Genomic DNA, 24,980 nt, shown 5'->3' with positions numbered 1-24,980 from the left:
GAGCCACCCGGGGGTGGCTCGACCTCACTGAGGGACCTGAGACCTGGCATGCCACCTCCCTGGGCACGTGTAGCCTTCAGCAGCTCTTCCTCTCTAGGGAGGAGACGGTGTATGCCTTGACCACTCCTTAAGGCAGGTTTGAATGGTGATGAGATCCTGTGTAAAGGTATAAGTTGTTCTCTGCATGGAAGGCATGATTGGTCAAAAGCGATTTCATCTATATGATGAATCCCTCCAAGTTTTACTCCCTGCAAATGGCAGGGAAGAAAGCCTCTGTAACAGTGAATGTTTCAACAGGCATTTATTCAGCACCTGCTATGTGGCAAACACTGAAGCACTTGTGCCGGTGAATAAAGCAGATTTCAACTTAATGCCCTTTTTGAGTTGGCATTCTAATGGACACTCGAAGAAATCTGGTTGCAGGTAGAGTGAAATGACAGGGAGAGTTACGAAACATGAAAATCATGGGCTAGCGAGTGATACAGATGCAAGTTTCAGGAAAGATTGATTTTTAAAATTAGCACAGTGTCCCGGGCTCTGCCCCTTTGAGACTGACAAGCTCTTGTCTCTCTCTCTTTGTACTTGTTCAATGAATACACGGTGTCAAGAGCGCAGACCCATCTGAAGAGGGAGGCTTGTCGAGTGGCAGGAAAAAAAAAAGGCATTTCAGGGAAGAAGATGATGCTAAATGGAAGCTGATGGAAGGAGGAAGAAAACACACCACGTGGGAAAGCGGAGCCTGGTGACGAAGAAGCAGGGCGAGATGGGTTACAGTAACAATATCCAGTGACAAATAAAATAAAATGCTGTCATCAACCGAGGCCGGAAAATATTTCATAGACTTCATAAATCATCTAGACACTGAGTCCCAGCTCCCAGCTCCTGTGGGATGAAGCTCTCTATGTGGAACGTGTTGTAAATACAGGCGAAAGTTCACCAAGCCAACGACAGAGTCCTTCCTGTAGTCTGGGTTCCATCTGTGGGCCAGTGGCTCGCAGGACACCAACCGTACCCGATTCACAGTGCAAGTCAGAGGCGCTGTGCCCCCTCGAGCTGGCTCAGTCCTCTCACTGTCTCAAGGGCCACGACATTCAGGGAGCGCCTACTGTATGCTTGTACTGGGTGTGGCAGTGAGCAAGGCGAGAGCCCCCCGTCCCCTGGTGCCCAGGCTGGGGTGCCGTGGCCAGAAGGTGGCCGTGACTCACCCAGACACACACAGCTGGGCAGGGAGCAGACTCTACGCCGACACAATGGTCACCATATTCCTAAGCCAGTGGTCCCCAACCTTTTTGGCCCCAGGGACCGATTTCATGGAAGGCAGTTTTTCTATGGACCAGGGATGGGGGGATGGTTTCAGGATGATTTAAGCACATGGCACTTATCGTCCACTTCAATCTAACGCCACCACTGATCTGACCAGAGGTACCGGTCTGCAGCTTGGAAGTTGGGGACCCCTGTCTTATGTGACTCCAGAGAGCATCCTTGACGTTGAGATTGTAGGTCTTTATTTTTCCCAGTAATCTCTCCTCATCCAGAGTTCATAGAACACAGGGTGAATTGTGTACTCAGTCCATTCAGACCGCTGTAACAAAAATACCATGGACTGGGTAGTGAATAAAGAAGAGAAATGTACTTCTCAAAGTTCTGGAAATGGGAAGTCCCAATCAAGGCTCTGGCAGACTCTGTGTCTGGTGGGGGCCAGCTTCCCGGAGGTTCTTAGATGGAGGTTTCTTGCTGTGTCCTCAGGTGATGGAAGGGGCCCCAGGAAGTCTTGTAAGACTGCACTAATCCCACTCACGAGGCTCTACCCTCATGATCTCATCACCTCCGAAAGGCCCCACCTCCAAATGCTAGCATGTCGGACTTAGGGTTTTTCTTTGCTTTGTTTTGTTTTATCCCTGTTTTTTAAATTTATTTATTTTTTATTGAAGGATAATTGCTTTACAGAATTTTGTTGTTTTCTGTCAAACCTCGACATGAATCAGCCACAGGTATACATATATCCCCTCCCTTTTGAACCCCCTCCCATCCCCCTGCCCACCCCACCCCTCTAGGTTGATACAGAGCCCCTGTTTGAGTTTCTGGGGCCAGACAGCAAGTTCCCGTTGGCTATCTATGTTACATATGGTAATGTGAGTTTCCGTGTGGGACTTAGGTGTTAACAGTGTGAATTTGCGGGGGACACAAGTGTCCGTCCTATGCATATGAGCTTTTCTTGTTCCTTCAGCCACCCTGACCAGATTAATCAAACTAAGGGACCAAGGAGCCCTCAGGTTGAAATACAATGGTTGGGTAAAATCCAGCGCTTGGTAGAATGACCAGATGGAGGGGACGTTGAAAAATAAATGAGGTGTGATCATTACGACATATCCCCATCACTGCAGACGTGCTTATTTGGAAGTTCCACGTGGCACAGGGCAGCGCCAGGGAAAAGCTCGGATAAAAGGGGACACGAGCGGCGACTGCTTCCCATGTGGACGGTGCCTTGTGCTGGGCCTTGCAAAAGATTATTTGTGTTGTTGCACCTGAATGTATCCAAAGGAAATGGATTCGCTCTTAATCGCTCAATGTGCTCTTTCAAGTTGATGCTGATACGCAATTTTAATTTCTCTTTTGTATCCATCCCATCGCTTTACTTCAGGCACTTCTTTCTCACGTGGACGACTCCAAAAACCTCCTAAACTGCTGTCCCAGTTCATTTTCCACATGCTGAAGAGACCTTTCTAAATGGCAAATATGCCTATGGCATTTTATTGCCTACACTTTTTTTCGTCGTCTGCAGGGGAGAGCTTGTCCCCTTAATAAACAGGATCCTCATAATCCGAGCCTCACCCACCTCCTCACCCACACCTCACCCCAGCGCTGTAGATCTCCTGCAGCCCCTCGAAGGACCTTCTTGCACATCGTCACCATTCAACTGTACTGGCAGCCCACCGCTCAGTCCTGTCCACACTAGTCCACCTGGCCCCCTGTCATTCCAGCGGGATGTCCTATAAGAAAAGCCTTTGAGAACCACGGGTCCTTTGCTTTAGCCCTGCACACACGTGCCTTCACGTTCATCTGGAGATACGGCTTGTTTGTCTGCCTTCTCACCAGACTGGGTGACCTTTGAAGCCGAGGTTGTGTTTTCTGTACCTGTGTTTCCCCAGTATCTCCCTTTGTTGGTGTTGTTTAGTCGCTAAGCTGTGTCTGACTCTTTGTATTCCTCTGGGCTGTGGCATGAACTCCTGTAGGCTTCCCTGTCCTTCACTATCTCCTGGAGTCCGCTCAAACTCAAATCCATTGAGTCAGTGATGCCACCCAACTATCTCCATCCTCTGTCGCCCCTTTCTCCTCTTGCCCTCAATCTTTCCCAGCATCAGAGTCTTTTCCAATGAGTTGGCTCTTCACATCAAGTGGCCAAAGTATTGGAGCTTCAGCTTCAGCATCGGTCCTTCCAATGAATATTCGGGGTTGATTTCCTTTAGGATTGACTGGTTTGATCTCCTTGCAGTCCCAGGGACTCTCAAGAGTCTTCTCCAGTAGTGTAGCCCAATAAGACCTGGTATATCGTAGATGCTTAATAGATGTATAGAAATTAAATGAGAGAAACAAAAAATGGTGACCAATCAGGATTTTCCAGTAATAATCTCTTGTGTGGAATGGAATAAAAGCTCTCAGCAAGTTGAAAAATGATGTTGGGCTTTGGGAACCTGAACCAGTTTGCAGTTGTTCCTTCTCTAAAAAACATCCTGTGTGAATTCCATCTGAGCCCCAGGAGGGGAGGGTCCCTGGGGTGTTGACTAGCCTGGGGCATCCTTAGGTATTAGTCTGTACTGGGAATCTTCGGCTTGCTCATCACTATCACCAAATGCTAAATTGGAAACCAACCTGGGCTTGAAAAGGAGGCATCTGAGTTTACATGAACTCAAGTTCCTGAGAGGGAGAATCAGATTGGCTTGCAACATGTAACATGGGTTACATGCCTATAGACTGGTGTCCTCGGGTCAGGCCACAGACCCTGGGCAGTCACCCATGCCTTGGTTCCTGTCTCATCTTAAGCGGGATGCTTAAAGGGAAAGTTCTATCCAGAATGAGCCCAATGATGGACATGGACATACAAGTATTTTCTATTAAACCATAAAACCCCAAGAGAAGGAAAGCATGCTCCATCCTTAATTCTCCTGAATCAGTGAGCATGTTGGCTCCACTCCCTTTTAGAGGTATGGCAAGAGTCTGTGCTCGTCAGAAGAACTTATTTCATTTGAAGGATGAGGACAGTTTCTGAAAGCTGATGAAAAGAGTCAGGGAAGAATGTAGCCTGAATCTAGAAATGATCTTCCTGGGTTTCTTCAAGTTAGTAATTCTGAGGGGAGTGGGTCTGTTCATTTGATCCATTGACAGATTCTCAATTACAGTTGATATAGAGAAATGGGGTGTCTTTCATCTGTGTCAATTGACTCTGTTATCAGTAGGCTTATGAATGATAGCAACCACAAAAGATAAAAGCACAGTTGTGGTTTTGAAGTCTTGATGAGGAAAATACTTTAAAGCCGGAGCATTTCTGGTCTCCTATGAATGTTCCTGTATCGGCTGTGCTGTCTCCCACCTGTCATCCTCCTCAGAATGGGCTGTGAGAAATCACCCATCCTCTTGTAGGTTTCAGTCTTCTATCCTCTCTGAGATGTGGCTCAAACTCAGCTAGTTTCCTGGCGTTCTACATTCATCCCAAGGGTGATCTTTCTATACCAGAGTTCACCTGAGCATCTCAGATGTAGGAGACATCATTAATTCATTCAGGCGAGCTTTTTCTCCATCGCACGCAGGCCCTTCAGTTGCTTTGGCGTAGTGGCACATTTTATAAGTGGGTAGATTGACGGAGGGAGGAGAAGGGACGACAGAGGATGAGACAGTTGGATGGCATCACCAACTCAATGGACATGAGTTTGGGTAAGCTCCTGGAGTTGGTGATGGACAGGGAGGCCTGGCGTGCTGCAGTCCACGGGGTCACAAAGAGTCAGACACAACTGAGCGACTGAACTGAACTGAACTGATGTTGGAAAGGGGAAGTTCCTAGTGTTGGAACCTGAGCCTGCTTAAGGAGCTGACTCTGGTGTACTCCTGAGAGCTTCTGGGAGAAGTTACGGGTTGGAGAATTCTCGGAAAGGGAGAGAAAGCTTTGGAAATAGGGAAAACAGGCCCACGCACAGGGACAGTTTCTCTTAGAGATCTTAGAAGACTGGTTTCTTCATATTTCACCATTGACCCCATTTCACAAAAGTTTCACAAAATAATACCCGTCCTAAGAACTGTCTGCACTTGTATTTTCTGTTTTATTGGTCTTTCTCTTTGAATTGCTGGTTGACACAGTGATAGAATTAATTTCATCCCACAAACCTTGCAGTCGTCTTCATGTGGCTGTTTCTGTGTTCCCCAACAAGTAGTCATCTTTCCTGTTTCCTGTGGGGGCTGGTGGAGAGTCAGACTCACATTCAGTACTCAACGGCAGCTCTTATTATTTGATAGGCCGAGCTCCAATTCTTAAGGACTTTTACTTTTAATGCTCAGCAAAAGAAACTTAAAAAGACATAATAAGGCACATGCTTGTCTGATGAATTGAGGAAATATATCTTCCTTGTGTGTTTTATTGTTGATTTCGAAAATGCAAGATTTCTTTTTTCTCTTTAGTAGTCATTGTCTTCCCCCTTTCATCTTTATCCTTTACAAAGTGTTCATCTGCAGTGAGGGACGTGGTGATCCTCTGTCTTAAGCTGGGGAGCCTTTGTTTCAATGATGTGCAGCTCCCGTCATGGGGACAGAGTCCTGGCTGGATGCTGAAATGAGGGTAGGTGGGCTGGAGCCCCAAGTTCTCAGGAAGCCTTGGCTTCAACCTCATCACCTTGGCGCCATCCCAACCCACGTCTCCTCCCGTGGATGCTGCTCCATCCTCCCAGGGCTGCCCAAATCCGTGTTTCCACCTCTCAGTGATCCGCTCACTGTGGCCACACTAGCCTGTAAGGCTCCAGGAGGAGCTCTGTGTGTGGTGACTGTCTGAACGTCCTTGCTGGGAACAAGTTGCCTCGAATGAATGATCAGGTTCCAAACTCTCCTGGTGCTTGGGTGAAGAAAGACGTCCTCTGAATTTCAGTGGCGGTGACTCTCAAGTTTTTCTGAAGTTCTCTCCCTGAAATACCCATGTTTCTGTTGCTTTCTGTGTGCTGAGCACTGGGCGTACGAAGAAGCAGACATGTCCTTAAGGTGATCTCAGTCCAGCAATGAAGAGAGCCTCTGATGGAGCCCCTGCTCTGTCCGCTGGTTTAATAGTTGAACTCATTTAGTCCTGGCCATGTGCTGTGAGCCGTCTACTGTGTGTTCATTCAACAGCCGGAACCTGGAATCGGCAGCTTACATATGGCCAGCAAGTGAAACAGACCTGGAATTTGCGCACAAGAAATTATTCTGACCTTGAAGCTCATTCCTCTAACTGATATGTAGCTCTTCATTCTTCCCAGGCTTTGCCCTGGAGAAACCCACAACGGGGCAAGGAGACCAGACGGGGAAGTGGGCCGTGATGCCGTGATGAACAAGACTTCACACAAGCATGGGACATAAAAGCTGTGATGGGAGAGCAGTCAGGCAAGAGATGAAATCTAGGGAGGAGGGAGGAGGTGGCATTTGAACTGGGCACTGAAGGATGAGTAGGAGCTCATCGGATTGGAGAGTTGGGGGAAATTCTAGTGCTCCTTCTTTGGTGGACGACATGCTTTCTTTGAGCTTCCTCTGTTCATGTCCTTGCTTCAGTATTAGCTTCCAAGAGGAGTTGCCAAGCATAATCGATGTGGCTTATATGCATCTCCAGTGTGACGTGGCCCATTTGGGGGTCATTCACACTGTCACTTAAACTCATCCCCAAAGCCAAGTCGAATGTGTTCTGCAAAGCTGGACAACAGTGACTTCACAGACGGATCCTCCTCTGAGAATTGTCTGCAGGAGTCTGTTTACTTATTTATTTGGTGTTGAAAATGAAGCAGGAGAATTCAGAGGCTTGGAGGAACTTGTTATATAAGATGTACCTTCCTACGTGGGTATGAGAGCTCTTTCTGACCCTGGTTCTGGTGCTAGGTAACCACACGTGGGCCAGATGGCAGGGGCTGAGCAGAGGTCCTGGGAACCCAGAGAGGAGGTGGTGCGCATGCCTGGAGCATGGCCCAGGGGCTCCTTTGAAGATGTCCATCCGGAGGCACCACTGACCACAATGCGACAGCGGGAAGACCTGACTCCCCACCACGCCTGCTGTTACCCAACTAGCATGAGAGCTCGTTCACCACGGGCCTTGCGAACAGCCCTGGAAATTTCAACCCGGGGCCATTAGAGACCGTCACCAAGACACCTGTTGGGCTGCTGTTGCCAAGGCCATCCCAGCAGCGTGAGGCACCCGGGGAGAAGCGGGCAGTGCCCAGCCGTGACTGGCCAGCTCAGGAGGCCCACCTGCCTGGGTGCCACGTTGCCTGTGCTCTTCGGCCAGGTTTCAAGATACGAGAAGGGTCAGGGGGAGATGCGAAAGACAGCAATGGAGTGGAATTGAGCTACTTCGGCATGGAACAAACACATTTTTAAATGAGGCTTTCAAAATGCCACACAGTTTGTGTTGCATCTGGTCCCCCTGACGGTTGAGACGAGGCTGTTACTGAACAGCCCGGAGTGTGACCAGGTGTGGGGGAGACGGTTTCAGACTTTTTTGCACAGTGGCAATTTTCACAGATTTGATTATCTGCCTTGGAATATCTACCTGGACTCACCCAATAGAATTTCCCAGCTGGCAGGTATTCATACCAGGGGACACCTAGTTCAGGGAGTGTGATGGGTCTACACAGAGTGGACAGTTGGACTTACACGTGGACCCATGCCAGGCCCATCCTTCAAACCATTGCCTTTGTGATCTCGGGCAAGTGGTCCGGTCTCTCAGAATCCCCCTTTTCCTTATCTATAAATTAAGAATTAGTTATTTCCTAGGACTGTTGGGAGGGTTAATTAAGATGGTACAAGTGACCACGCAGGGCTCCCGAGGGCTCTCAATGCCTGTCTTGGTCCTGCCTTAGAAAGCATTCTCCAGCGGCTCAAACAATAAAGAGTCAGCCTGCAGTGCGGGAGACCCGGGTTCCATCCCTGGGTTGGGAAGATCCCCTGAAGAAGGGAATAGCAACCCGTTCCCTTTTTTTTTTTTTAATATTTATTTATCTAAGGCTGCGCTGGGACTTTGGTGCTGCTCTTGGGCTTTCTCTAGTTGCAGCAAGCAGGAGTCACTCTCTTGCTGCAGAGCACGGGCTCAGTAGCTGTGGCCCAGGGGCTGAGTTGTTGCGGGGCACGTGGGATCTTCCCGGACCAGGGATCAAATCCACGTCTCCTGCACTGGCAGACGATTCTTACTCACTGGACCACCAGGCAAATCCCTCTCCATTCATTTTATTTGGACTTTTCTCTACCCTACTTGCAGGAGAGGAAGCTGAGGTTTGCAGAGGTAGAGCTGACATCACGTGATCATCCGTGGTCCAAGCAAAGCCCCCCTCTGCCTTCCTCCTTCCTTTGCCTCACACTCCTCCCTGCCTCTCTTCCTCCCTCCCTGCTCCTCCCTCCCAGTTCAGAATCTAGCCCCCTTTCCCTCCCATCACCAGCAAATATTATATCACGTCCGCTGGGTAGCTTTCAGTTTGTATCTTTGCCAAACACGTATCTTTGTACGAATGCACTTTTCATTTGTTAAAAGGTTATGGATATATGCGTATGCGTTTTGTGTACATTATTTATGTAAACGTAAGTATACACATATATGTACGTGTGTCAGTATGCATTTCTATTTCTTAGCTTTTGCCCTGAGCACTGGGTTTGTAATCCATCCATGCTGCTCTGTATGCGCATGACCTTGCTGCTCATCACTGCTTAGTATTGACTGGCATGTGTCCAGAGCATCCTACACGGCCCTCCGCGAGGATGGGCACCCAGGTTGCCTCCAAACCCCCTCACCACCTCCACCACCTCCTCTTTCTCCTTGTGCTTCCTAAGAGAAAGAAAGTGAAAGTGTCAGTCATTTAGTTGTGTCCCATTTTTTGCGACCCCACAGACTGTAGTCCGCCAGGCTCCTCTGTCCATGGAATTCTCCAGGCCAGAATACTGGAGTGGGTTGCCGTTTCCTTCTCCAGGGGGATCTTCCAACCCAGGGATGGAAACCGGGTCTCTGGCACTGCAGGCTGGCTCTTTACCGTCGGAGCCACCAGGGAGTGCTTCCTAAGGCAGGACCAGAAGACATGCATTTGCTACAAGTTTGCATCTCCTATTATGCTCTGAGGCTATGGGAGCAGATTTCCTGACTTACATGGAAAGCACTTAGCACACAGTAACATATCTGTAAACACGGGGCCGGAGGCTTCTCCAACAGCTGGACACACTGGCTCAGGCCAGGTGTCCTGTGGCCTCATCTCCAGGGAGAGTGGGTAGCATTACCTTACCTTGTAAAGGTTTATGATCAGTGCAGGAAGCATCTTTTAGGGAAAGATGAAAATCACTCAAATGAAACTTGTCATTGAATTCCTTTGAATACACCATATTCATTTGTCCAAACAAGCAGTATCGAACTCTAGGTGATGAAGGTATGGATTTTGCAAACCATTTGAATGCTTTCGGTATTCCCAGATCCACGGGAGATTCCCGCTTCCAGGGCAATGAACTCCATTCCGTGGGTCTGCTGTGGCCTTTGGAGAGGACGCTGTCAGGGTGTACACGGCGAGGGTGAGTGGGGTCACAGGTCAAGTCTCGGTCTCCCTACGGGAAATGAGACACTCTGACAGCAGTGCGAGAGGAGGGCTGTGTGGAAACTTTGCCTTCCTGTGAAGACAGGAGGCTGATGGCAATCCTAACAGGGGGCTGTTAGGATTTTTTTCCCACGGCCTTTCCTTTTAGGGAATCAGAGGAATGGTCTACTTGGATGCAGCTTTTTTTCTATTGATTTTCTGATTCTGAGTGAGGGCACATAACTGCAATTGACAAGTAACAGGATCACTCTAGACCTGGGGTCTGCAAGCTTTTTCTGCAAAGCATCAGATAATAATGTTATACCTTACAGGTCACATGGCCTTTGTCACAAGTTCAACTCTACCACTATAGTTCAAAAGCATTCATTAGACAATGTGTGAGTGAATGGGCTCAGCTGTGTTCCAGTAAAACTTTATTTATGAAATAAGAAGTGGATCAGGTTTGACTCAGGGGGACCTGACTTAGAAGCTCGCTTATTTGCTACATCTGGAAATCAACATACATTTATCAGGTCTCTTAAGATGGATCAGAGACTTCCCTGGCAGCCCAGGGGTTAAGACTCCATGCTTCCACTTGAGGGGATGTGGCTTTGATCCCTGGTCAGGAATCCCACAAGCCACACACATGGCCAAATAAATAAATAGGTAAGATCAGCTCCTGTTTCTTCCTAATTGGCTGCAGTTTTAGGGGGATGCTCCTAGCAAGACTGTTAGGGGTAATAAAAAGAGAAGGCAGAAGAGGAATTTGTCCTGTGTTCACTTGAGCTCATCTCGGTTGTGCGTGACAGAAAACCCAAGTCATGGTGGCTTATGTAGGAGAGAAGTCTCTGTCTGTCTTCCGTATAAAACATTTGGAGGTAAGAAGCTCAGGAATCTGATGGCTTTTCTGTTTTCTCCCAGGAATGGTCTGGATTTCATGATTCAAAATTGTAGCAAACATTTCAGGTAGAAAGATGGGAAAAGGGGAGAGGAGGAGAGTGGTGTTAGTAAATTCAGAATATTCACCTCACCGAATACTTTACCAGTCACCTCTATCGCCTGCCATGGTTGATTTTGTGGCAATGCAGCTGGCCCGTGGTACCAGCGTTTGGTCTCCTAGATGTTGCTGGGAAGGACTGGCGCTTTTTAATGTGATTAACATTTAAGTCAGTAGACTTATGAGTAAAAGCATATTACCTTCCCTTAGTGTGGGGGGGCTTTGTCTAATCAGTCGAAGGCTTTAAGAGAAAAGAGACCAACCTCCTCAAAGGAAGACGGAATTCTACCTCCAGATGGCCTTTTCCCTGGGTTTCCAGCCTGCTGGCCTGCACAGTCCTACCCTGCAGATTCAAGATTAGCAAGCCCCCGCAAGCAAATGAGCCAACTCCCTAAATTCCTAAAAATAACCAATCTTGGGACTTCTCATATTGTCCAGTAGTTAAGAATCTGTCTTCCAATGCAACGGACATGGGTTCAATCCCTGGTCAGAGAACTAAGATCCCACATGCCATGGGGACAATTAAGCCTGCATGCCAAAACTAAGACCCAACACAGCCAAAAAAAAAAAAAGGAACCAATCTCTCTCTCCATATATGTATATGTATAGTATGTATGTGTATATGTATGTGTATATGTATATGTATACACACGTTTGGATTCTGTCTCTGGTGGCTCAGATGGTAAATATCTGCCTACAATGTGGGAGACCTGGGTTCGATCCCTGGGTCCAGAAGATCCCCTGGAGAAAGAAATGGCACCCCACTCCAGAACTCTTGCCTGGAAAATCCCATGGATGGAGGAGCCTGGTAGGCTACAGTCCATGGGGTCGCAAAGAGCTGGACATGACTGAGCGACTTTAGTTTCTTCTTTCTTTATGTACACACACACCGCCCCCCCCCCCCGCATTGGCTCTGTTTCTCTGGAGAAATCCAGTCTTCGGGAAACTTAGCCACGTCTCCTCCCTAGTGGTAATTTTCATGTATCTCTATAAGCTCTTTTTCTAAACTTCCTTCTTTGGATCCTGACGGGACTCTCCAGGGAATCTTACCTTGCTGCCCGTATTCACTTTTATTTTCAGGGAACTGTAAGTTAGAATTGGTTTCTGTTGCTGATGGTTAATGCTAAAAAAAACCCCAAGATCTTCAGGGATCCTACTCTAAGGCCATTTTGATCCCTTACAGCAACAAGGCAGCTAACGTGCCTGCTTCTTGTCGGTGGTATTGCCGTTGGTACATACTAGGTGCTTAAAGACGGGCTGATGGAGCCAGTCGTGAGGCAAAGCTGTTTCAGCCGGTTGGCTGCTCGGGGCGAAGTGAGCGCAGATCAGCGGAGCGAGAACGGCCCAGGGCCGCCGCAGGACCCAGGGGCCGCACATGCGCACGCAGACCTAATCAGCTGAGCCGGTGCCAGCCGCCGGTCTGGGACACACTGGACGGGAGAGGAGGCTGCAGGATGCATGGTGCCCACGTGACCAAGCCTCCAGCCCCGTGCACCTGCTCGGGACTGTGGGGCTTCGGGTCCACGCAGGGAGACTGCCTGCGGGATCTCAGAGGTTTCTGGTAGTGCCAGGCGATGGGCCCAGTGGGAAAGGGAGGTGGGTAACACCGCAGGGCGAGCAGCTGGCGGCAGCCTCCTTGGCCAGCGGGCTGCCGCGCTCCGCCAGGCTCAGCTGCCTGTGTCCAGCGAGCGCAGGGAAGAGCCCGCGGGGTGAGGAGCAGGTGTCGCTATGGCCTCTGCTGTGTGTTGCAGGAGGAGGCTCTGCTCTCTGATCCTCCCTTGGCACCGGGAACACTCAACTGGGAAGGGCTAGTCTGTACTGCGCTGGGATCCTCCCGGGACCCCCAGCAGGGACTTGCCCAGAGTGGGCCATCAGGGCAGACCCTTGAGCTGCCTGCCGCTTTTCAGATACCAGAGGGCTGGTCAGACGCCTTACTCTTGTTTGGAGTAACTCTGCTGCTTATTACTGACTGTGTGGGTTTTGGAAAGTCTGCGGAAGCGTTTCAAGCCTCAGTTTCCTCATCAGTGAAATGGGCTCACAATGAACATTAGGGGCTGAACTGTGTACCTCCTTACTTACACATTGAAGTTGCAACCCCAGGACCTCAGAATGCGACTGTGTCTGAAGACATGGTCTTTAAAAGGCTGATTAACATAAAGTGACATCACTGGGCAGGACCCTAATCCCACATGACTGGTGTCCTGCATGAAGAGCTGGTCGGGCGCACACAGAGGGACCATCAAAGACAGGGGCCTCAGAAGGCGCCAGCACTGTGATCCTGGGCTTCTCGTGATGCTCTGTTGTGGCTGCCCTAGCGAGCTAATGCCATGTGTGTCTAAGAGGTTTTTAAGGATCAATTAAGGGAAGGGGTGTCCAGTGCTCACTGTACTTCCTGGCACAGACTACTTAAATATCTTCCATCTTCTGCTCTGCAGGCATTTTGAGCCAGTGCAGTACAGTAGCCCCAGCCCCGGCCTGCACAAGTTTAGGTCGGGCACTTGCTGGCTAACGATGAGAATAATATTTAAATTCTCAAAATGTCAATTTCCTCTCATAAATGGGGCAATTTCAGAGCCAGCCTCACAGACACGCTGGGCTTGGGTGCCCAGCACAGGGCAGCCCCAGGCGGCCATTGTCACTGCAAGTATTGTGAGGCAAGTAAGCCTTGACTTTGTCCCTTTGCTAAGGATGGACGCTAGAAACTTAATGTTCACTGAGGCAGGCACCAAGGCTCCAAAAGAAGTGTGCAGGACACACTTTAGCTTGAAGGATAAACTTGGGCATGCTGCTTTTGTTCTAGAGGGATACCGATTAATTTTAAAACATGGATCAAACGCAGCCCTTTCTCTCTCTTAAAGAGATCTACCCTTTGAACAGACATTTTTTAGATATATTTTTGTTGTTATCTTTTTAATTGGAATATAGTTGATTTTTTTTAAATTAGAGGATAATTACAATATTGTGATGGGTTTTTCCATGACTTCTTTTTTTTTAATAATTAGAGGATAATTAGTTTACAATATTGCAATATTGTGATGGTTTGGGGGAGTATAGTTGATTTTTATTGTGGTTTAGTCACTAAGTCACATCTGACTCTCTGCGACCCCACAGACTATAGCCTGCCAGACTCCTCTGTCCATGAAATTTCCCAGGCAAGAATACTGGAGTGGGTAGCCCTTTCCTTCTCCAGGGGATCTTCCCAACCCAGGGTTCAAACCCGCATCTCCTGATCGGCAGGTGGATTCTTTACCACTGAGCCACTAGGGAAACCCACGGTGGATTTACGATGTGTCAGTTTCAGGTGTACAGCAGTCTTTCAGTCATACATACATCTATCTATTTTTTCAGTCTTTTCCATTATCACTTCACTTCAGTCGCTCAGTCGTGTCCGACTCTTTGTGACGCCATGGACTGCAGCACGCCAGGCCTCCCTGTCCATCACCAACTCCCGGAGCTTGCTCAAACTCATGTCCATCAAGTCGGTGATGCCATCTTTTCCCTTATAGATTATTACAAAAGATTAAGTAGAGTTTCCTGTGCTGTCCCGTAGGTCCTTGTTGGTTATCTACTTTAAATATAGTACTGTGTGTCTGTTAATCCCAACAGATTTATTTTTACTGAGGTACAGTAACGTGGGCTTATAACATGGTATGTTTCATGTGCACAGCAGGTTTGGACTTCTGTGCCCCTGCAGTGTGCTCACCACCAGAAACTGTCTCCATCCGTCCGCTCCATCCTCTTGAATCCATCTCCCCCCCGCCCCTTCCCCTCTGGTAACCACTTCTCTGTCCTTGGTCACTATGTGTTTTTGTGTTGATTTATTTTTGTTTGTGTGCTGTCCTCCACGTATGACGAAATGATACGGTACTTGTTTTTCTCTGACGTATTTCAGGTAACAGATCTGTCGGTATACGATGCACGGTTGTTAAACATGACTCATGGTTGCTAACCAGAAGCAGGTGTTTACGGCAGCTCTAGAACCTTTACATCTGGCACAAGTTTTGTAAACCTTGCAGGGCCACTCCCTGCTTCTGCCGCCCCCCACTCCCCACCCCTGGCAGAACCATTCCACCGTCTGCTTCTATGAATCTAATTTAGATTCCTCTATAGCCGTGGAGTCAGGCAGTATTTGTCCTTCTGTGACTGGCTTACTTCACTCAATGAAACGTCCTCCGGGTTCATCCGTGTCGTCTGGCTCAGCTGGAAGTCCTGCCCTTTCTCTTTTAAAAGAGGTCCAAGTCAAGGATGCAGAAAAGTTGGGCTCTAGGCACCTGCTGTCAGAAAAGCCCACGGAAAGGTTCTGAGCGGCACCACCTGGCCTGTCCATCCAGCAGCCATTTGCGAGCTTTTCCTCCCAATCAATGGATCGTGAAGACAGAGGAGTTGCAGAAGGGGTGTGTGTGTGTTGGGGGGGAGCTCCAACAGACCTGACGCTGTGGGGCCAGCAGGAGACTCCTTTGAAGGATCAGGTATAATCTAGCAAGTGTGTGTGAACTTTGCATGATATCCATATTCATTTTAGATATAAAGTCACATTTATGGTCTTTACTGAGAAGTAAAATAGAAGGGCCCTGAGGGTGTCACGCCCTTCCCCAGCAGACACAGCTGAGCAGCTTGGGGTACCACCCACTTGGTTAGGCCCAGGGCCCTGGGAACCTCCTGCCTTCTCCTCCCCCAGCTCGCGTCCCGTCCTTGGACAGCGGTGCTGGGTGATGTTCACGGCCCCCCGAGTCAGCAGGGGATGCTCTCAGAGACGTGAACTGATGGTGGTTGTAAGATGTGACCCACCCCAGGGGTTCTGACATAAGAGGAAACCTGGGAGAACAGACCAGTTCTGAGATGCTCAGGGATGAACCATTTTGCCGCAAGGGCTGCTGGTCTCTCGCATCACTGGGGTGCCCCCGGGACTGCCGGGGTCCAGCTGTGTTAGGGGAGGGGGCGCTGCTCACCCCGCTCCCCATGCCTCCTTCCTGAGTCTTGGCTGCTGCTGCCATGATGGCTGGTTGGCTTGGGGTCTTCACACCACAGTGACCGCCCCTTCCCCTCCAGAGCAACCACTCCCCTGAGTGTCTGTGTGGCCTGGCACACTGCCCACAGCCCATACCAGCGATACCCTGGGTTCCGGACCCGCTGGGTGTGGCCCACCGGGAACACACCACTGCTGGAGGAAACCCCCCTCCCTGCAGGGATGTCTAAATAAAAGACAAACACAACACGAACCGAAGCTGGACTGTGGGACAAGGCTCTCACAGGGGGCTTTTCCATTTTTGTACTCTCGGCCAAGCCAGCCAAGCTCCCAGCTGCCCATCCTGACCTTCTGGAATCCTTGCCAAGTAAACGCTTAGAGCCGAATTTCAGGCTGTGGTTGGGGGGGCCCCACAACCCTGCAGGAGCAGGACTCGACCATCCACTCCAGGGGAGCAAATGGGGCCTTGGATCGTGCTGGTGTGTCTGTTGCTATAGAAGGACGGGGGTCAGGGAAGGAGCAGAAGAAAGGAAGTCTTCTATTAAAACCTTCAACTGGATACGGCTCTACTCTGCCTTCTCTTTGCAAGAGGCTGCACTGGCTTCACAGGGGCAAAGGCAGGACCACCTGGAGCCCAGGGGAAGCACTTCCTCAGGGCTGGGCGTGAGGGCCACACTCCCCCAGGCCAGTGAGTGTCTGATGCCTGAAGCCCTTTGGCGGCAGAGGCTCCAGGCTGGGGGGCGGGCAGTCACACACGGGGGCAGCAGAAACCTCTGGGCGTCCGCGAGGCCCAGGGTGCTGGAAAGCACAGGTGTCCCTACCTGCAGGCCACCAGCTCCGCTTCATCAGAGTCCCCACTGGGCGTTTCTCCTCCACCAGCCACTCGGTCCCCCCAGAGGCAGCAGCTGAGCGGGTGCCTTGTGCCCAGGGTCAGGACCAAGCTCAAGGACATGAGGCCCAAGAGCAGGCCGGCCACCCCTGCCCCTCTCTCTCCTTGAGCTCAGGACAGAGCAGGGAGCCCTTGAGTTCCTATAAGGTCACCACCGGCTTCTTTCCTTTTTTTTTTCTTCTTTTAACCATCAGACACCCTTGAGGTCCTGGTTGATTTTCACAGGGAAACAGACGATTCTTTGAGTTAAAAAGACAGACCATAGTTAAGTTTTCTGAATTTTAAGGAAAATAAAGGCCAAGGTTGCCATGCTAGTGGTCTTGGTGGGGGCGGAGTTGGGGGGGCGGGGCGGGGAGCGGCGGGAAAAAACCCACCAGGCAAACAGAAAAGAAGCTGTTCTTTGATGCCCGGGGGCAGCTTTGCTCCTTAAGAGGCCCTGCGCTTGGCAGAGGGACAAACAAAGCCCCTCGCGGCGTGGCCCCTTCGCGCGCCCCCAGCCCGGGTGTGATCTGCCCGCAGCGGTGTCCCGGGGGCGCAGGTCTGGCCACCTGCACAGGTTGGCAGCAAGACCCGGAGCCGGCGGCCCCTCCCCTCTCCCCGCCCCCCCCCCCCCCCGCCTCTTTCCCGCCGGCGCCCCCTCCCCAGCCCCCTCCCCGCCCCGCCGCCGGCCCGAGCATGCGCCGTGCGCCGCGGGAGGCGGGCGGGAGCGGCGCGCATCACTCGGGTCCCCTTCCTGCACCGCGCCGCCACTTGCCCGGTTGCTAAGCAGTGGTCGTTGTTTCTGTGGCGATTGCAGAGGCTGTTGCTAATTGCAGAAGCCCCGCGAAGCCGCAGCATCGCCCCGCTTCTGCTCTGTGCATTTAAAAGAGAGAACTAGGCGGCCGTACCCACTCGCCCTCCCTCTCGCCACCCCCTCTCCAGCAGCCGTGGGCTCTGGGAAGTATGGACTAAGCCCCAGTCCTCCGGCCGGCTGGACTCTGGGGGCCCCGAAGTCCTCCCGCTCAGACCGCACCTGCCGCTGAGCCGGCGTGCACCCTGAAGCAGGGGACCATGACCACAGCCAAGGAGCCCAACGCTTCGGGGAAATCCGTGCAACAGCAGGAGCAGGTAAGGCTGGGCTAGAGGTGCGTGTGCCCGCGAGGCGGAGCGAGGTGGTGGGGGTGGGGGGGGAGCGGGTGCTATGTCTCTTGAATGATTGTGTGTTTGCACGACTGTAGCCACCTGAGTCCCCGGGCTGGCCATGAGATCAAGAGCCCCGAGGGTGCCGGCAGGGACTGCCTTTGTCCTCCCCACCCCGCTTCTATTTTTGAAGGATCCCTAGTCCATCCATAATGCATGGGCTCAGGGAGCATCTGGAGAGGTAAACTTGATGTGTGGGGACCGCTGACAAAGGCCTCTCTCAGAGCTGCCAAATGTAGCCTGTCAGTTGTGACGGGTGCCGGCTACTTTGTACTCTGGGGAAGTGGGGTGGAGGGAGGCTACAGGAAGTGGCTAGCACAGCCCTCTCCCCAAATTCAGTTGCTCATGACTCTCCAACAGGACTTTGCTTTGGTTCTAATACAAATCACGAGAAAGCATGCCAGGTCTGCTTAAAGGACTTTTTTTTGGATACCTGTGTCCCCTTTTCCTGCTCTCCCCATCCCTAGTATTTTGGAAGGTACTAGCAGATCACTGCTATTCATCCTGGCGTTTAGAGAGTGCAGACTCTCCCAGCTGGAAAAGTCAGGATGCTCCTGTTAAAACCAGAGGGGCCCTGGCTAAGAAGTGGCAGTTGTTAAAGGGCTGGCAGGGAAGGCCCGGACTGCACTGGTGTCCCCAGGTGGCAGGGAACAGCCCTCACCCTGCCCGGAGGAGGCCCAGCGTCTGCAGAAGCTCAAGGAATAGAGGGGAGCCCGGAAGCTCTTATAGAGTAATTCTCTTCTCAGAAGATCTTGAGGGTTCTTATCTTTTAATCAGTGCTTAGTTCTTGTCGGGCAGATCGTTAAAGAAGATCCTGGGAGACACCCGTAGCTTGGCCGAGCAGCTCGCTCAGGCTTGGTGAATCCACAGCACCAACTGAGTCTCCCTGTGTGTGTTAGGGGTGTTGTTCGCTGTCACTTGCTAGGGTTGGGGCAAAAAAAGGGGACCCCTTTAAAGTTCAGAAAGGCAAAGAGCCTCTCTGGGGGACACCGTGTGACAGGCCCATCGTCAGCTCTTCAGAGACCTTCCGCAGGCAACTTTGGGTCTATTCAGTGTGTAGTGCAAACTGCATGTTGTTGGTCATTTCCTCAAATCCCAGTTTTCCATTAAAAATGAGACCATCTTATTGGTTGTATCATCGTCATCTACAGAACTTAAGTGCAGTTTCATTTCTTCTGGGAAGAAGATTTTGTCATTATGGAAATCTCGGAAACCTGTGCAGTCGGCGAGCTTGTGTGAGGGTTAATGCTCAGTGTAGCATGGACACAGGTTCACACGAGGCGAATGAAGCCTTCCTCTGGGGTATCTGTTCAATAACGTAACATGTCCACCCTGATTCAACCTCCAGTGACTGATGGGGCTTCCTCTTACTACGGAGCTCCTCCTCACTAGCTGTAAAATAAACCTGCCCCGGGCTTCCAGCTTCTAGCAAGGACTGGGGTAGCATCTCGGACCAGGGGACAGTGCATTGCTCTTCATGGGTCTAAAACAAGGGCGGGCCCCCAGAAGCCCAGGCTGTTACGTAAAAGAAGGTCCGTGGCTCCTGTTCAGTTTTGTCCTCACTCTGCTTGATACCCTCACATGCCAGAATCCTGGAAATGTCTCATTAGGGTGTGGGTTTGCGAGGACGGATAAGCCCTTGTTTGATGTTATACTTTTTATCTTGAGAAATCCCTTATAATTGAACATGCTGTAATTCTGGAAGACTTCAGCTGGCATGACCTGGCTTCTGGGAGTCAGTGGGACGTCCAGAAGAGTCTGACCCTAGGCAGTTGGGAGGGCCCTTTCCACTCTTCTCAGAGTGGTGTCACCTTGACCCTGAAGAATTCCCAGAGCCCACAGTCCAATAAGCAAAAGGTCAGCAGCAGAGTTAGGGGAGGAGAAGCACAATGGGGATGGAGGATGGAGATACTGCATCTAAAATAAATACACCACGAGCTTCCCTGGCAGACCAGTGGTTAAGACTTCCAATGCAGGGAGCATGGGTTCGATCCCTAGTCAGGGAACTAAGATCTCACATGCCTCATAGCCAAAAAACCAAAACATGAATTGAAGCAATATTGTAGGAAATTCAATAAAAGACTTCTAAAATGGCCCACATTAAAAACATTTTTTTTAAGTGAAATGCAATAAATATACCTTTAGGGAACATTGGTTAAAATCTTAACTGCTAGTCCAGAAACAAAGAGGAAGATGAAATACTTAGTTCATGAAGACTGTTTCTTATTCCTCTATTATCTGTCAGTTTTCAGAAGACATTTAAGCTGTTTCTGTGCTTTGCCGAGCTCTTAATGATTCCTCCACTCCTTCATATCATTTTCTTCTTTTTCACTTGTGATGCTTTGGGGATGGCCCCTTACCCAGGCTGGGAGAAATACGATCCAATATATTTTAGGAGAGAGAAAGAGATAGATGCCGGTTTGTGGTTTGATTGCTGGGATGGAGGTCTTTTGATTGTGTTCTATTGTACTAACTTCATGACTGCCTTCAAATCACCAAGCATTGCTTCCTGGTTGAAACGCTTAGCATTACCAAGGATGTGGATTTAATGTGGCATGATGCTTACACATTTTTGGCTGTTGCAATAGACGACCACTTTGTTCTCAGCACGCTAACAGACGTATTACGGTTTCTTACCTGCCTTGGTAGTTGGGAGCCAGGCACATGGGTGACAGCTGGAATTAGCTTTTTTATGTTGAGGATTACTGCAGATTAATGAAAAAAAAAATCCAAGAAATAGCATGTAACCAATTGATTTTACCTGTTAATTAGAGATTGCTGAGTTTTTCCAATTTGTTTTCTCAAATATGTACTATAAAATGATGGATTTGTGGGAGGAGTTTTTTTTTTTTTTTTAAGGAAACTGTATGATGTACTTTAGGCTGGCTCAGCAGTAGAGTACCCACCTGCCAATGCAGGAGACGCGAATTCGGTTCCTGGGTCGGAAAGATTCCCCTGGAGGAAGAAATGGCACCTGCTCCAGTATTCTTGCCTGGGAAATCCCATGGATAGAGGAGCCTGGCAGGCTACAGTCTGTGGGGTCGCCAAGAGTTGGACATGACTGAGCACCCATGATGCTCCTATTGGAGTGAAATGGGAAATAGACTTCTAGAAAACTATTTTCCCTTCTCTCTGAAGATGCTAAAAGTTATTTTTAAATGAAGTATAAAAAAACCCAGAGATGCTTGGAAACAATACATCTTTTAAGCTGAAGGAATTAAATCCGCCCTTTGACTCTGAAGCCAGTCAGGTGTTACGGAGGCTTGTTGGTGAAAACAGAATCCACCCTGGCCCACATGTACCCAGAGGTTAGCCTAGTAAGTGAAGTAGAAAAACCTGAGGCTAATTTGATTTAGCGTGTTCTCACAAACTAGATCCTACCTTTGAGAACTAAATTAAGGTGCTTTCTCTCCCTTTTTAAACTGTTCTGTCCTCACGTCAAATGACTTAGAGTTGGAAAGTGCTCATCTCAGGTGCTGCTGAGGCAGAGGAGACAGCAGGCTTCAGCCTCCATGAATCCAGTCCACCGAGACAGCCTTGTTTCTCACACAGTGAGCAGGGATGCGGACTCTGTATTTGTGTGTGGATATGCGCATGCGCGCGCACGCACACACACACACACACACACACACACACACACACACACACACACACACACTCACACACACACACACACACACTCACACACACACACTGGCAGGCCTCATGCACCACAGAATCCCAGAGCTGGAAGAGTGCATCCTGTGATCCCTTCCACCTTCTTTGGCTGAGGAATCTTCACAGATAAAAGGCAAATATCCCTTTTCTTTAAAGGTCTTCAGCAAAATCTCTTTTCATATGGAAATACTCGGTGTTCTGTGCACAAGCCTGAATCTTTTGCTCTTTGTTAAGTTCAGTCACCACCTCCGTAACATCCCTTGATCTGAAAACCGGTAGCTCTGATAGTCCTACCAGAGGTGAGTGGGTTGCCATTTCCTCCTCCAGGGGATCTTCCTGAGCCAGGGATCGAACCCAGGTCTCCTGCACTGCAGGCGGACTCTTTACCGTCTGAGCCCCCAGGGAAGCCGCTGGCAGTTATTTTTGTTGCTTCTCAGTTTTTCTGAGCTGCACAAGTCCTAATATGTAGGCCCTATGTGTCTCTTCTCCTAGTGAATGCTGGGCCCTGGGACCTGGTGTGGACTGATGGGTTAGATTAGATTGAGGATGTTACTAGGGGCTGCTGGGAATGGAGAGTGACCGCTAATGCAACTGGAATTTTCTTTGGTGATGATGACAGTCTTAGAGGTGATGGTCAACAGCTTTGTGAGTGTACTAAATACCGCCCAAGTCTACTTGTCAAAATAGTTCATTCCGTGTTAAGTGAATTTCAGCTCAATAAGCAATTTTAAAAGACTAAACCTAAAAAAAAAATTATCTAATTGTTTGTAATGATAATGGCACTATGGAAGTGTTTTCTGAAGTGAAGAGAATTTACCAAACGACTATAAAGTGAGCATTAACAGGCGTGGCGGGACGTCCGGGTGGTCCAGTGGCTAAGACTCCACACTCCCCATGAAGGGGGCCCGGGTTTGACCCCTGGTCAGAGAGCTAGATCCTGCACGCCTCAAACAAGACTGAAGAGCTCCTGTGCTGCGGCTAGGACCCAGTGCAGACAAATAGACAAACTTATGAAGGATAAATGAAATGCAGTGCACGGAGCCGGGAACTTTGAGAGGGCAGGCCTGCCCAGGGACGCGATGACTTGACCTGCCCCGGCTCTTGCTCTTTGTATGCGGCGTTCTGCCTCTGTCAGTGGCTGAATGAGATACTTAAACAGAGGATCTCGCTTTGACCATCATGACAGTTAAATTTTTTGTGTAACTGTCCTAAAAGAAGAGGCAATGTGAGGCGACTGCTGTGAAGGCAAATGTAGGATTAAAAAGAGGAGGAAGGAGAAGAGGAAGAGAAAGAAGAGGAGCGGGAGGGGGAAAGAGGGGGAAGAAGAACCAGAAAATCGAGGTTCAGTATTCGGAAGTGCAAACATGACTTACTTAAGAGATTCTTAGTAGCAGAGATGGTTCTTTCATGACTCAGAAGGTGTCCGTGATGGCAGTAATTGTACTAGTATAAGTCAAATTCTGTTCTGCCCATGTTGCTGTTGTTCAGTCACTAAGTTACGTCCAACTCTTTGCAACCCCATGGACTGCAGCACACCAGGCTCCTCTGTCCTTCACTAACTCCAGGAGTTGGCTCAAATCTATGTCCATTGAGTTGGTGATGCTATCTAGCCATCACATCCTCTGCTGCCCCCTTCTCTTCCTGCCCTCAATCTTTCCTAGCATCAGGGTCTTTTCCAATGAGTCAGCTCTTCACAATAGGTGGGCAAAGGATTGGAGCTTCAGCTTTAGTCCTTTAGTCCTTCCAATGAATATCCAGGACTGATTCCTTTAGAATGGACCGGTTGGATCTCCGTGCAGTCCAAGGGACTCTCAAGAGTTCCCCAACACCACAGTTCAAAAGCATCAATTCTTTGGCCCTGAACTTTATGGTTCAACTCTCACATCCATACATGACCACTGAAAAAACCATAGCTCTGACTAGATAGACCTTTGTCAACAAAGTGACGTCTCTGGTTTTAAATAAGCCATTCTGCCTGTGGACTAACTTATCTAAGACTCTCTGGATGAAAAGAAAACTTGAAGGAACTGGCGAAGGATAGGGATGCCAGGCTCTTAAGTTTATCTGGAAACACCTGTAGGATTTGTGAGCTTCCAGGGCAGCGAGAGAGAGAGAGAATCACTTTCACTGCAAAACGGGTTGATGTGTGAAGGATGTGAGGGGGCGAATTCAGAAGTCATGGGTGTCCAAGCAAGAGCAGGCTCAGAAGAGCTCAGGGCCTGGAGTTGCCAGGGTGGGTCCTGGAGCTGAGGGAGCAAAGGGACAGCAGTGTGACGTTTTTGAGGAGAGGAAGGGGCATTGAGTGATGCTGTTCTCCGAGGAAGGATGTATAGTCTCATTACTGGAGAGAACAACGTAGCAATGAAGCGAACAGCAGTGCAAAGCTCTAATCTGTGTGTCCTGGTGTCCACAGATAATTCCCAGTCTTCTGGGATGTAAGTCACGTGCTGTATTAAAAGAAGTCTAAAAAGATATTGCTGCAATGCGTGTCAGAGAGTGTTCTTGCCTATGGTTTCCCCAAGGAGTTTCACGGTATCCAGTTTTACATTCAGGCCTTTCATCCACTCTGAGTTTATTTTTGCACATGATGTTACAGGATGTTCTAATTTCATTCTTTTTCATGTAGGTGTCCAGTTTTTCCAGCACCACTTACTGAGGAGACTGTCTTTTCTCCATTGTATATTCTTGCCGCCTTTGTCATAGATTAACTAGCCTTAGGTGCATATGTTTATTTCTGAGCTTTTGCTGCTGTTTTTAGTACCATACCATACTGTTTTGATCAATGTAGGTTTATAATATATTCTGAAGTCAGGGAGCCTGGTTCCTCCAGCTTCCTTTTTCTTTCTCAAGATTGCTTTGACTATTCAGGGTCTTTTGTGTTTCCATATAAATATAAAACTTTTTCTTGGTTCTAGTTCTGTGAAAAGTGCCATTGATGATTTGATAGGGGTTGCATTGAATCTGTAGATTGGCTTGGGTAATATATTCATCTTAACAATGTTGATTCTTCCAGTCCAGGAACATGGTATATCTTTCTGCATCATCTTCAATTTCTTTCATCAGTGTGTTAGTTTTGAGAGTACAAGTCTTTTCTTTCAAAACTTTCCTTCCTACCTGAGGAAGGAAAAGGAATTCTGCCCTTCTTGATGCAATGATAAATGGGATTGTTTCCTTAATTTCTCTTTCTGAATTTTCATCGTTACGGTATAGAAATGTAATGATAAGTGGGATTGTATTCATTTTGTATCCTGTGAACTTCACCAGAACTGATGATGAGCTCTAGTAGTATTCTGCTCACTTAATCTACTACATGAAAACCCACATCTCTCCCCACCCCCACCCAGATTGGCTGTATCCACAGCCCAAATGCAAAACAGATGCGAACCAGCTGACTTTCCTTTCTCGAAAATACTCTCTGCATGGAACACAGTCCGCTGTGTTATACTTTATCAGCAAGTGTCACATTAAACTTGGTCCTGTGCTTCCTCTTTAGTAGTGGAGTTGCCATGGAAAGCTTCGCCAGGACTT

General features: G+C 49.1%; 1 protein-coding gene across 4 annotated transcripts in view; it reads left to right on the top strand.

Annotated features, from left to right (window-relative positions):
- The window catches only part of DPP6 (dipeptidyl peptidase like 6), a 1,064,355-nt gene that overhangs the window by 523,646 nt on the left and 515,729 nt on the right, over positions 1-24,980 (top strand). The window contains exon 1 of one of the 4 annotated variants that reach the window (XM_027538504.1): positions 17,307-17,723. The exons of the other annotated variants lie outside the window; for them this stretch is intronic. Within the exon in view, the coding sequence (XP_027394305.1) occupies positions 17,667-17,723 (57 nt within the window). The 5' untranslated portion in view covers positions 17,307-17,666. Of the gene's footprint in view, positions 1-17,306; positions 17,724-24,980 lie in introns of those variants that run through there. 4 annotated transcript variants of the gene reach the window in all.

The sequence above is a fragment of the Bos indicus x Bos taurus genome, chromosome 4 (genome assembly GCF_003369695.1).
Source record: "Bos indicus x Bos taurus breed Angus x Brahman F1 hybrid chromosome 4, Bos_hybrid_MaternalHap_v2.0, whole genome shotgun sequence".
Classification (NCBI taxonomy): Eukaryota; Metazoa; Chordata; class Mammalia; order Artiodactyla; family Bovidae; genus Bos; species Bos indicus x Bos taurus.
Note: the sequence above shows the minus strand (reverse complement) of the source record. Positions and strands in the feature narration are given on the sequence as shown.